At 31.2% G+C, this 13,262-nt stretch overlaps 1 protein-coding gene across 3 annotated transcripts; it reads left to right on the top strand.

Annotated features, from left to right (window-relative positions):
- On the top strand, positions 1-6,006 carry LOC120262177. Of its 3 annotated transcripts, XM_039270251.1 has the most exons (11): positions 1-239; positions 707-882; positions 1,831-1,891; positions 2,406-2,454; positions 3,251-3,305; positions 3,464-3,551; positions 4,108-4,226; positions 4,304-4,429; positions 4,999-5,092; positions 5,227-5,381; positions 5,821-6,006. In XM_039270251.1, exons 1-11 carry the CDS (start codon positions 29-31, stop codon positions 5,878-5,880), a joined length of 1,194 nt encoding a protein of 397 aa, XP_039126185.1. In that variant the 5' UTR covers positions 1-28; the 3' UTR covers positions 5,881-6,006. The 3 variants fall into 3 exon arrangements, 2 of the variants coding, with proteins under 2 accessions (XP_039126185.1, XP_039126186.1); XR_005536716.1 differs by lacking the exon at positions 5,821-6,006 and having other exon boundaries at positions 2-239; positions 5,006-5,092; positions 5,227-5,336; XM_039270252.1 differs by lacking the exon at positions 5,821-6,006 and having other exon boundaries at positions 2-239; positions 5,055-5,092; positions 5,227-5,320.
- Positions 6,007-13,262: the final 7,256 nt, after the last annotated feature.

Raw genomic sequence — 13,262 nt, 5'->3', positions numbered from 1 at the left:
TGATTTGGAGAGCTCAGCAAGGCCGGCGATGGAGGACGAGCCTTTGCCTCCCGAATCGGAGGTTCCTTCGTCTCCGGCCACCGCTCCGGTTCGGTTGGTAGACTGTGTGGAAGACCTTCTCTTCTTCACTCTCTCCTCACACCTTGATGGATCTCTAGATGTGGATCTTGGGCTCGCCAATGACTACTGTTCTCGTCTCCTCCAAACTGATCCCCTTCCCGTTGATTCCAATATCGGAGGTATTTTTATGGTGTTTTTGCTTCTCTGTTCGTCCTTTTTCAGCGAAAGTTTGAGAGAGATGAAACTGGAGATGTTCTGGAAGGGTTTTGATGATCATTGATGCGATTTCTAGGGTTTGTTTATCATTTGTTTTGTGTCTCAGGTTTAGAGGGTTTAAAAGTCATTGGTGATCATCATTCTGCAGAGCATTTGACTTTTGAGAATTTTGAAGAACGAAAACTAGTACAAAAAAATTGATGTCTAGTGACATTTTTTTTTAAATGTAATTTAATTTAATTTAATTTTTATTTTTTTTACTTCAATTGACTAAAAAAAAAAAAACTTGCTTTGATACGTTGCCTTATTTTATCTATTTTGGAGATTTCTTGCAAAATAATATGAGGGAGTATTACTGTAAGTAATAGGGTTTTGCTGATTCAGACTTTGTTGTTGTTGTTGTTGTTGTTGTTCTTCATGGTTTGTGTAGATGATTGTAGAGGAGTTCCAATGTATCCTCTATATAAGCATTTGGCTCATTCTCTGGAGCGATCTTTAAGTTCTGGAACTTTTGTGAGAGTGCCAGACTCTGATGATGAGTTGTTAAAGATGAAGGAAGATGAATGGAGTAAATTATTATTGGAAAATGGATCGGAGTTGATGAAGGTAAAAGACCATCTGAAGCAGTTTGTTTGTTTGTTGGAATTGGGATGTAGGGTGTTTCAGTGTAAATGTGGGACAAAAGTGATAAGCAGGAACAAAAATATAGTAGGATTTTATTTGAAAAAAGACAAGGAAAACAGTAGTTTATTTGAGAAAGGCCAAGGATGATATTAGTTTATTTGCAGAAGGACAAAAGAATATAATAGTTGTTCCTCACATTCTTTCATGCATCATTAGCATCTCACACACACTTATGTTTTTCACACTCACATGCATTACTTTCATATTTATTTGTAGCCAAATTTACCACCGCTATACTCATTTCATCACCTCATGCCCCATCATTCCATTCCCTGCCTCATTCCAAGTATTAAAAGGAAATTAAACTTGCCAAAGAGGTTAGTTTAATTGCCTCTTCCTTCTACTTCCTTGGTCCATGTCATGCTTAAATAAATCATCATCAACATCAAAGTCATCTTCATTAAATGTTGATGCATTTTCATCCTCTTCATCATTAATACATGATAAGACTAGTCCTTCTTTCTCTTCTTTTCCTTGTTGTCTCCTTATTTCTCTTTTCTTCCCTTCTTCATGTCTGTGACAACTCTTGTATCTCTCATCTATTTTTTTTTATCATTAAATACATGGTAAATTTGGCTATAAATAGGTATGAAGGTAATGCGTGTGAGTGAGAAACATAAGTGTGTGTGATGATGTATGAGAGTGTGAGGAATAACTATTATATTCTTTTGTCCTTCTTCAAAGAAAATAATGTCATCATTGTCCATCTTTAAATAAATTAGTGACCTCCTTGTCCTTCTTCAAATAAAATCCTGCTATGTTTTTCTTCAAATAAATTAGTGACACTCAAACACCTTGCATCCCAATTCTAACAGAGTTCTTGCCTTTGGCTAGTATCATGATGTCTCATTTCATTAATTGTGTTGTAAGATCTTTGAAGCTGTTAACTTTGAGCTCCATGTTCAGGAACCTTTCTTCTCACAGCTAAAAGGTAAGATACCCTTTCTTATCTTAGTTATCCTCTTACTGTGAACTATTGAAGTTTTGTAAAATCAATATTCTGAATTATTTTTTTCTTAATTAAGTGCTATTCATTTTTATGCATTTTGATGTTCTCTTCTTTTTGTGTTTGCTCTAGTGGCATTGTTTTCCTGTTGATTCTTTTCCTGGCTTTTATGTTTTGTTCATTTAGAAGGCCAGTTGCCTTCTCCCAGCATGAAAGCTTTTTTAAGGAAAATTTAAATTAACAGTTTTTCATTGCTCATTAATCCAAAGCGGAAAGCATTCTGCTTTTGTCTTAGGCCGTGATATACCCACACTCCAATCATTTTCAACTACGTAATGGAAGTGTATACATACAATAAATAAGAAATTCTTCTTGTGAAGTCCCTTTGCTTGCCATATGAATACTGCATTGAAGCCTGTGTTTCTGTATTTTGAGTATTACAATAGCATTGTATGTGAAATGCATGGAAAATTTCACTAACTTGACTTTGTCCGTACAGCTGGCTTAAAAATTGTTGAAGGGAGATGCGCTGTCGGTGATTACAATAGGTAAGTCCACTTAGAATTTTTTCCAATGGGATTACATTGTCATTTTTTATAGCTTTAATTTGTACTGGCCACTACGGGGCGTATTTCTTTTTCATAAATTAATCAGAACTAAGAGCCTTTAACAATATGCATGATGAATGGTTTTGAGAAATAAGGGTAAGATTATAAATATGTAACTAGAGGATAATTGCAGAGAAGCCATTGAAATTGTCAATTCGTGTTTCCATCACAGAAATGAGGCTTGCAAAGGGATGGGAATATACCATATTCTTCTGGAAGGATGTGAATTAATAAATCTAAAAGAACTGTTGAGGAAAATCACAGGAGTTTATTTGACGCCTTTTGATTAGTAATTCATTATAAATTGTGTGCAATTGTCAATAATGGAATATAGAGAGGTATTTATGCTTCTCTAAGCTGAAATGTTGCATACAGTTGTGGAAATTTTGACGCCTTTTGATTAGTAATTCATTATAAATTGTGTGCAATTGTCAATAATGGAATATAGAGAGGTATTTATGCTTCTCTAAGCTGAAATGTTGCATACAGTTGTGGAAATTTTGATACTGAGGTTGAAATTATATCACTAGTTGTCTAGTTTGTTTTAGTCACTTGCTCATAAGTCTGAGTTATAATGAGTTAAGCGACCAATTTCGGAAGTAAAATTATACCAAAAGAAAAATTTTTAGGATTTAGTATGCCACAATTTGACTCTCATCCATCACTCTTAGTCATGATCATATTTTCTTTGATTGCCAGTTACCCTTATTAAATCTGTTGCTTGTTTCCTTTCCAGAATTGCTCCAGGTGCTTCTCTTCTCTTCAACAAAGCCCTTGTTGTTGAAGTTCAGGTGATTTAAATATCTCACATCCCTTGTATTAATGATGAAAATATTCTTCCATTTTCTGATTCCAATCAACGAGACCTTTTTATATCATGTTAAATGGATATTTCAACACTACCATGTCTACATCATCTTTCAACTTAACGGTTTTTTTTTCTTTCCAGCATGTTAACAGGTACAATTCATTCTCTGAGATGTTGCAAGTGGAGACTCTTGCTAAGGTCCTCCCGGGGGTTCAAACTATTGAGGAAGGTGATGCTTTTTGTTCTTGTTCTTTTTTAATTCTAGACTTTGAGACACAAATTCTACATGCCAAAGCTTCTAAACCTTTTTTACTGCTTATTTTTTTAATTCTAGACTTTGAGGCACAAATTCCACATGTCAAGGCTTCTAAACATTTTTAAAGTGGTTTTTTTCTAATCTAGACTTTGAGACACAAATTCCACATGCCAAAGCTTCTAAACATTTTTAAATGCTTGATAACTTGTTTAACTTGCTACCACTTGACGTTCTGCTTGAAACCAACATATAGGGCCTCAAATATGTGAAAGGAGGTTGTGTATAACGGTGTAGATGATTATTTTTCAATGATGCCATTAGTTTCATTTTCATAATGTAAATGAAGAAATCTGGTCACTGTTTCATGATATTTACTGGGTATTATGTATTCCATTTCCTCTTCAGTTACAAGGGCAGTGAGTGTTGGGTCAGTTTAAGATACTAGACATCTTGCATTTTGATTGATAGATGGGCCATAAATTTTCACTTGCACTCACCTAATACTTGTGCTCTTAATAATACTTTCCAGGAATACAGATCTACAGGAAGTTTTATACAGAGGAGAAAGAAAGGACGAATGGCGTCCTAGCAATTTGTGTATCCAAACCAGCTTCTCAACCCTATGTTCACATGGCTAAGCTTCTCACTGTGAGTGTTTGTTTTCCATTTTTATAATTCTTTCACTAGAAGTTTCATCACAATGTGGTTGTTTCATCATTTACCAGGGGCTGGGATATGATGGATTGAATTTCCTTCTTGGTATGGGGCATACTAATGGAACAGTTACTGATGCTCTGCCTCCTCCCAGATCAGTCCTTATAGCGTCTGCCATGAAACCTTTTCGGCCAAATGTAAGATTTCTTTTTTAATAAAAAATTCATTTCTTTTCTAACATTGTAGGACTATCTGTAGTCAGCAATTTTATTAGCAACTAGTCATGATTTTTGTCTGAAAAACGTTTGGAGGAATGCTATAGAATTGTTTCCATTAATTATGAAGCATCCTGGAAACTAAAAATTTGTAAACAGTGACATACCTGCTGGAATTTACTTATATCTGAATTAGTGTTGATGTTAGATACCATTGGCATGAATGCCTGGAGAAATAATGGGTCTTCTAGATATAGATACTTCATGGTGATTATTTGGCTCTTGCATGTGATTGCCTGGATGTGTCCGGTTATCAGAATATGTTTGACGATAAGGACCTTCCAATGCTTATATCTGAGTAGTGCAAAGACACACCTTTTCCCACGTATTAGTGCAAAGGCACACCAGTAGGATAGCGTGTCACTTAAAAATGATGTTTTGATGTATCTGGCTATTTTATCAGTTATACTTGCATGAATGCTATGCCCTTCAATAAATAATGCTATAGGTATTTGGTTTTCATAATTTTTTCCCATGTAATTTATGTGGAGGTTAAAGGTTCTTCCTTGACTAATGCGGCAAGAGCTTTGGCTAAACATGTTAACAGGAGCAGTAATGGATGGTGGGGAAATTTTTCTGGAAGTGGTAAGGTTATCTTTCTAGAAAGCTACTACCTGATCCTTAAATATTTCTTTTGGTTGGTTGGTTGAATCACATGTTTTTTTTTTTGTCTATTAATACACTGTAATAATTAAGTTGATTGAACTATGGTGCTTCAGATTCAGATAAAAACAGACTAGCATTAGAAGTCATCAACTGCTTGCTAACTAATTGCTCCTGGATGAACATCCATCTAATGCAACCCTACGGATGTGTGTTTGAGATTCGGGTTTCTGAAGGTTATGGTGCGCGTTGGTCTCAGGATGGTTCAAAGGTATAACCTAACTAGTGTTTATCCATTAATTTAGGGTTTTTATATATCATCTGAGTTTCAAGTTCATCTGACAAAGCCTTAGATATTTCATATATGAAATCCTACAATTTCGTTTATTCTTGGTGAACTGGGACACTCCTCGCTAACCACTAGTTGCAACTTATCAATGATTTGCCATTAATTATGTTGTTAGCGAATTTCTACAGTTTTGCGGTACATCACTTCATTCTCGACATTTCTCTTGTTTAGTATCTTATTTATAGGGCCTTTTTTTTCACAAGATGCATGTGGCATTTCTGGAATGCTGTCTGTTTCCATGTCTTAATTTGTCGGAATATATAAAGATATCTTCTATATTTATCTTGCAAAAAGAGTTATTAGTAGTTCATGTCATTTAGATAAAATTGTGTTGAGACCATGTTTTTACTATGTTGTTCAGTTCATGGGGTTTTTAGAGCCATATGTGGAGGAAGGTCATTCCAAGGGGTGGAAACATTAGAATTATTTTCCAGTATTTCAATGAAATTTATTTCTGGGACTTAATGTGTTTCTTTGTTTGCCTTTTCTTTTCTAATTATTCCCTTTTTTTATAATGTTATTTTATTGAATTTGAGAGTGTTTATTACTTTGGTCTTGCTATTTGGTGATTGTAGCTTGTTTATGGTTGAGTGGGTGTTAATATGGTTCCAGTATTAATGTGAACTTGTCCTATCATTTAATTAGAGATGTCAACGGGGATTCACTGGGGATACATTCTCTGGCCCTGACGCCAAAATTATACTTCCATCTCTGAACCCGGCCTTGAATCCGAATATGGGGAATCTTTTTTCCCATCCGTCCCCACGGGGATTTTTCAGGTTTAGAGATTTTCCAGCCCTAATTAATAAATTATTATTATTATTTAACATAAAATTTATAAAATATTTGCTAAAAATATCATAAAAATTTTTAATAATTGAGAAATTTATTTACAAATACGATTTAACATAAGATACCGATATACACAATCACACATAAATTATTTGTAAAATTTAAAAAAATTTTAAAAATATAATATAGTTAAAATAAGTTTAGAATTTTATTTAATTTTTATACTAATGTTTATTTAATTATTAATAATTTGCTAATTAAATAAATAAATGTATTTGATTTTTTAATTTTTATTTAGATATTTATAACATTATATATATATATAATATTTAAATTAAATATTTAATATTTCGGGGTAGGGACGGGGCGAGGGGATATTCTCCGGCCCTCACTCCGACGGGGAATTTGTTTTTGGTCCTAGCCCTGTCCTTGACCCCCGAAAAAATCCCCTACCCCGGTCCCAACGGGGCGGTGAATCAGGTTTCCGTTGGGGCCGGGGGTAATTGACATCCCTATGTTTAATATAATTTATTTATAATGTGAAAATATTTTATTTTATATATAACTTTAAAAAATAGATGTTTAGGAATTTATTGTTACCAAAGAAAAGAATTATTGTGTTATGGAGAATTGATTTTACTCAGAAAAGATCAAGTAAGATGATGAAGAAGAAGAGAAGCAGGAAAGAGAAAACCAATCAAGTCACTTCTCATTCCTATGTGTGAGTTTCTATTTTACATTGTTCATATGTTCTTATATCATATAGAATGAAGGGCTGAGATTAAATATTTTTGATGTGGGACTCTCTATTTTATAAAGGCTGAACGGCTGAGATCTCTTCTCAACGAATATCCGCTTAGGATAACCAACTCCACCTCAGCTGCCCTGTCATTCAAACAGTTATCCTCAATTAACACCTTCACTCTTTCCCTCCGCCCTTATTTATCAGCAACTACGTAGCATTGTAACCATCTTCAGTGATAACAACAGTAACAACAGTTTATTTCCTCATGAGAAATAATTCAGTAGACTTAGTTCCGTAATAACTATCCTCACATCTTTCATCTTCAGTAATATCATAGCATTAACATTACAATTCTCTTAATTCTCAGCAACTTATGAAGAAATCATGACCTTGTGAATCTTCATAACATGTTGATTTAATTCTTCGGTGATTTTTAGTCTTAATTTAAATATTGAAGTAAATATATGTACAGTTTGAAAGAGGAAATTATTATTTATTAAATAAACTTTTAGCTATTATTATTATTATTGAAAATTTTGAATAATTCACGGATTCGAACCTCAACCTTAGGTGGGATTTAAGTACCAATTTACTTTTTAAGAAACTTCTTTTTAAGAAACGTTTTTATATATGATGAAATTTGAATGAAGAGGTAATGCATATATTATAATAAAAAATTTAAAATTTAAAATAAAATTGAATTTCATTGTGCACAAATTTTATGTTCAAAGTTTTTTAAATAATTTTATCATGATTTTTCAGTCTTGTAGCATTTTTAAATCAGCCTAAACATCAATCGTCTCATAAAAAATATCTAAATTGGTCAGTGAAAAAACCATGCCAAACACTAATAAGTTGAAGATAAGAGTTGTATCCAAATTTTTTCAAATTTTGAATAACGGTAGGTTTATTTCAATTTCCTCCAATATCTCATTTTAAAAATAAGTATAGGGAATGGTAATAAATAATTAAATTTAATAACTGTAGCTCTCTAGATATTTAACTACCTGATTTGAAATGACATTTGTGTGAGCTTGCTCATGAGTTATATTAACGTGTTTGGACATTTGTAAGATGTGATATGGTGGTAACATGTAGATATTTTGGATTTATTATTTTATAATATTTTACTTCATTTATCTTAACATATATATTTTACTTACTAAAAACTTACATCACTCTTAATTACCAAATAAATCACAGAACTAATTGGAAACACAATATCATTTAAGGAAATTATTAATTGTTAAAAAAAATTATATATTTTTTTTCAGAGAAGGATGTGATTCATTGTTTTAAATACAAGCTTATCAGCAAACTATGTTTAGTGGACCATAAATTGTAAAAACTTTATTTTATAAATGAAAAGTAAATTTATAACAACAAGGCACCCTGATATTATTCTTATAATATTTATAAATCATAAACATTAGTTTAAAAATGTTAAAAGTGTAAAGCAAATTTCTCAGAAATCAATATGATATTCTTATAATATATATAATCATAAACATTAATTTCGATTCGGTGTAGCTTGGAGTTCTTTGGTTCTAGTATTGTGGAGAGTGGTGGGGCTCCCATGAGCAAGGACGGTCAGAAAATAGTTCATTTGTTTTTGTTTGATTTGAGGACGTTCGTTGTTCCATTGTTTGTGTTTTTGTGTATATTTATACTCCATAGCTAATGGGCAATTTGGTGTTTAGTGCTTTTTATTTTGCTTTTCGGAATGTACTATTTTTTTCCTGCTTTTAATTTAAATGATTTATCCATCTTTTCACAAAAAAAAAAAAACATTAATTTCAATGTCAAAAGTGTATATAACCATTTTCACAAATTAAAATTTAGTAGTGAGTATAATGAACTATTACTAACATAATGTTGTGATTTGTTGTGATTTGTACTTATAATAAAGATTTCCAAGTTTACTTTTTTTTTATTTTTTATTAAAAAATGAAAAAAAAAAAATTGGTTATGAGATTTCCTTAGGTGGAAGATGGATTAGATGACTAAATAAAGCTTTTAATTGATTAATTTTTTATAAAAACACAAATAATTATCATGAAAAAGATATAATAAATTTTTTTTTTAACAATAGTTTGATTCATAATTTATTATTATTTATTTTTAATTCTTTTATCAAGCCTTCAAATTTATTATTGCAATTTTAACTATTATAAAGATATAGTTGAAATTTCATAGAAAGATTTAGTTAAACGAAAATTATACTTGGAGTGGTGATGTCTATGTCTTCATTATTGGATTTTTAACTAGAATTCATTAAAGTAATATAATTGTTTCAAATATAATTGTTTCAATTTCCTCCAATATTTTATTTACTAAAAATAAGAATGTTCATTTCAATTGATGATACTAAAAATAAGAGCAAGTTTCAAAACACCCTCTGTATACTTACAATATTTATAATAAAAAGTTAAATGAAGTTTGAAATAGTAGTTGTGTGAACTTATTGATGAGAGACTCATTAGTTTCTGTTTTTTTTTAAAAAAATTATTACCATCCTTTTAATGTGAAGGTTCATAAGTTCATCCAATATCTCATTATAATTAAATAAATAAATAAGGTGTGAAGCTTTACTTTAGACTTAAACTTTCTCCCTGAGTATATTTGAACAGAAATATACAATTACTCTATGTATACGAAATCTACTTTATTATATTTTTAAAAAAATAATTTTAAAATATTTATTTTAGTCACTATTAGTATTCAAACTTCCAAAGTTTAACACAACTCCTTTAAACATACTCTTAACCTAATAACCAAATTTAGTTTAAAATCATATGATTTTAAACCTTTTTAAATCATTATATTTTAAATAATTTATCTCAATATAAATCAACTTAAATCCTAGGGTTTTATTTATTTATTTATTTATTTTGTGTTTAACCCATAAGTTTCATAGAAGGTAATAGTTTTAATTCAGTCTGGGCAAAATATTTAAGAGGTAGATCTCTCCGAGCAACTGCATAAGAATTCGAACACGAAACTACTTTTTTAAGCCAGCTAAGTCTTTATTACAGCTCTAAACCAGTCTGGGTGAAGTACTGAAAATATTTTAAAAAGATATATTTTTTCTAAAGGGTTTTTTTAAAACTGTATTAATTTACAAATATAAAGATTAAACTCAAAATTATTTGCTTAATCGATCCAAAGTCCAAACCTTTAACAGTTTGGACCAGACCCTGTTGGTTGGGGGTGACTTAATTAATTGGCTAAGCAATTTAGGGTAAGGGGCCCTTAGTCTGAAAGCTATCAGTTCTCTCATTTCTTTGAGTGACGTAGAGGCATAGGAAGGCAGCAGAGTGTGCTCATGTATCTTGTTGCACCACCAATTATTATTGTTATTGTTGTTGTATGTTGTTGTTTTGTTGCTTTAGCAGAAAGAAAAGGGCTCATCGACAGAGAGTAACCTGCTCTAAGGAACGAGACACTAACACTTTGGACTGAGCCCTGAAAGACTTTGCCACCTATATATATATTTACCACCTTTTCCCATTTTATCAGGTGACTTGAGTGTTTCGGATTTCTCATCTATGTATTATTTATATATATAATAATACAAAATATGAAGAGAGATGGTTTATATGAGTCTAATATGAGCTGCTTTAGCTCTTTTCACATCCAACAGTAGGAATATCAGAGTCAATGAATGTGTGATCTCAGCTTTTTCTCTCTCTCTTCTTTTTGCAGCCATGCATATTCCTAGCTTCTGTTCAATGGTGGACGGAGGGCACTGAAGTGATTTTGGTTAACCAACAATAACGCATCTCCTAATGCATATATATATATATATATATATATATATATGCAAGCCCTAGCAGGATTCAATTTAGAAGAGTTAACTTGTACCGCTTTAAGAGAAAAACAACCAATTACCGTCTTATTTGTATACGTTAGTGAAATTTCATTTATTATATTTTTCCTTGGTTTTGAGAAATTCTGCTTACTCTCTATTTGTTCGATTAATATTTGTTTTCGTTTCAATGTTTTGAGTTTCTATTTGCTTTTTATCAGAGTTTTATTGACCTATAATTTATACATCCATAACATGTATGTGTCAAGTTACATAAGAAATTGCCTTAGGTAATTGGACTTTGTCCTCCTAGTATTAGCTCCTTTTTATCTATTAATAATTTAAGCATAAACAAATTTGCACCATATTAAATGCATAGTTCCTCTTGATTAAAACCATCTTATTGTGAGATCTCTTTAAATAGACATACTAGCGACAAGAGCCGGGCCGACAAAGCTTAACTCTTCTATCCGACTACCTTCCAACTAGAAACACAAAGGCCTATCAATACGGTCCAAAATCGATGGCTTAGAAGATATGTCCAGAGTTTATGCTAATGTTAAATTTATCTTATACTGGCTCGATTTTACTTGACAACAAAGAGTTTTACAGTCTAAGATTCCTAACTGTACTTAGGAGTGCTTATTTGCTGTTAGTACGACACATGAAGGCCTATTTAAGTAAAATTAAAGTTTCACGCTTGACACAAAATATCTCCCACAGCATCTAACTCAGAGCATATAATAATCAACACTTAGCATAGAAATGGGGATAACAAATCAAAATGTATAGAAAGTAAGAGCTATGATGATGTTTAACATTGAGAGGGGCGGTGATTGTGGTTTTATATTATTGCCCTATTGTAGGAGTTAAACCCTAGGAGAAATTGATTCTAATATTTTTGAGTCCTTAACTACAGTTGGAGAGGAATGAAAATAATTAAACTCAAGAGATATAAAAGTAAAGAGATAAACTTTTGGAAGTCTCCATTATCATTACTGGTTATTATAGTTTATTGTTAGTGTGGTAACTATATTATAACAAAGGTTTTAGAAGAGAGGTCTTATGGTAGTGAGGTGAGAGATAAAAGAATAATTTTTATTAACCCTCACTTTTCTGAAAAGTGTTTGTGTAGTCTTTTGAGTTTAGAAATTAATTAACATTGCAAGAAAATGTTATATCAGTCGTCTTTGTGATCTTCTGAAAATAGCATACTTGATTTAATTCTTTTTATATCCAATCTTGTAGCTTTACTATTTTTAGTTTTCACATATATTTCAGTATTCTAGAATTTATGTTTATAAGTTTAGTTCATTAATTCTTCCATTATAGTAATTATCTAATGTTTTCTTAAATTTCCTAAACTAACATATTGTATCTTACACTCCATCTATTCCAATATAAAATAGATTCACTCCTTTACTTGGTAGATGTACCGCACTAATGCTAGAACAAACAGTTTTTCAAATGCACTATCAAATAGCACCTTGGCTGTAAATTATTATTATCCAATAAATTAAATTAGAAAGGAGGTGGTTTCCACTGCTATACAGTAAAGAACCACTCTTTTCTGATAATTAAATGCTTATCAAAATAACCCATGATAATGAAACTCTCTTACTAGCCACGGTGGTTCTTTCTTAATTCAATATAGCAATAATGTATATATAATAACATTTAGGGGTCGTTTGGTATGTAGAAAGAATAACAACTTTGGAAATGAAACACATGAAGAAACATTCACGTTTGGTTTTAATAAGAACTTTGCAAGTCGTGGTCTTTAATAGTACTTTCTTTGTACAGAAAACTGTTCATAGGGTGAGAAATTGTGAAAAGAAATTCATGATAGTTTATGAAAATGTGGGACAAGTAGAATTCCAATACCACCTTTGTTTCATCCAAAATTTCACCCCATTTTCTTGCTTTTAAAACCCTGAAACAAAACTCTTATATTTTCTCTCACTTCCCATAACCCTACCCAAAAATTAATCACTTTTAGGTCTTTTTGGTTTTATTTTTATTTTATTTTTGTAGTAATTTTTTTTAAAACTTTTTGCCTTTTGGAACCGGGATTTTTGGTTTTGTATGGTTTAATGGGTTCATTTAATGTTATGAGTTAAGTGATGGGATGTTGTTTTTCTTATGTATATGGTTTTTTGTATTTTGTTTTAAAATTTTATTAAGCTAGAGTGAAATCAAGACTAAAGGTTCAGGAATGGAATATAACTTTATATACAGGCTATATTCGTGCCAGAGTAAAATAATTAACGCACATACATTTTAATTATAATTTCCTTGAAATTTTCAAGCATTTGTATTTAGCTGTTTTTAGAAGTAATTACAGGCAAAACTTTATTAGAAGACTTTATGAGAGATGTGCTTTTCATATAGAAAACATCAAACGACCTCTTAAAGGTTATTAAAGAGGATATCAACCGATTTTGATTTTCATTAAAAA

Source organism: Dioscorea cayenensis, chromosome 5 (genome assembly GCF_009730915.1).
Source record: "Dioscorea cayenensis subsp. rotundata cultivar TDr96_F1 chromosome 5, TDr96_F1_v2_PseudoChromosome.rev07_lg8_w22 25.fasta, whole genome shotgun sequence".
NCBI lineage: Eukaryota > Viridiplantae > Streptophyta > Magnoliopsida > Dioscoreales > Dioscoreaceae > Dioscorea > Dioscorea cayenensis.
Note: the sequence above shows the minus strand (reverse complement) of the source record. Positions and strands in the feature narration are given on the sequence as shown.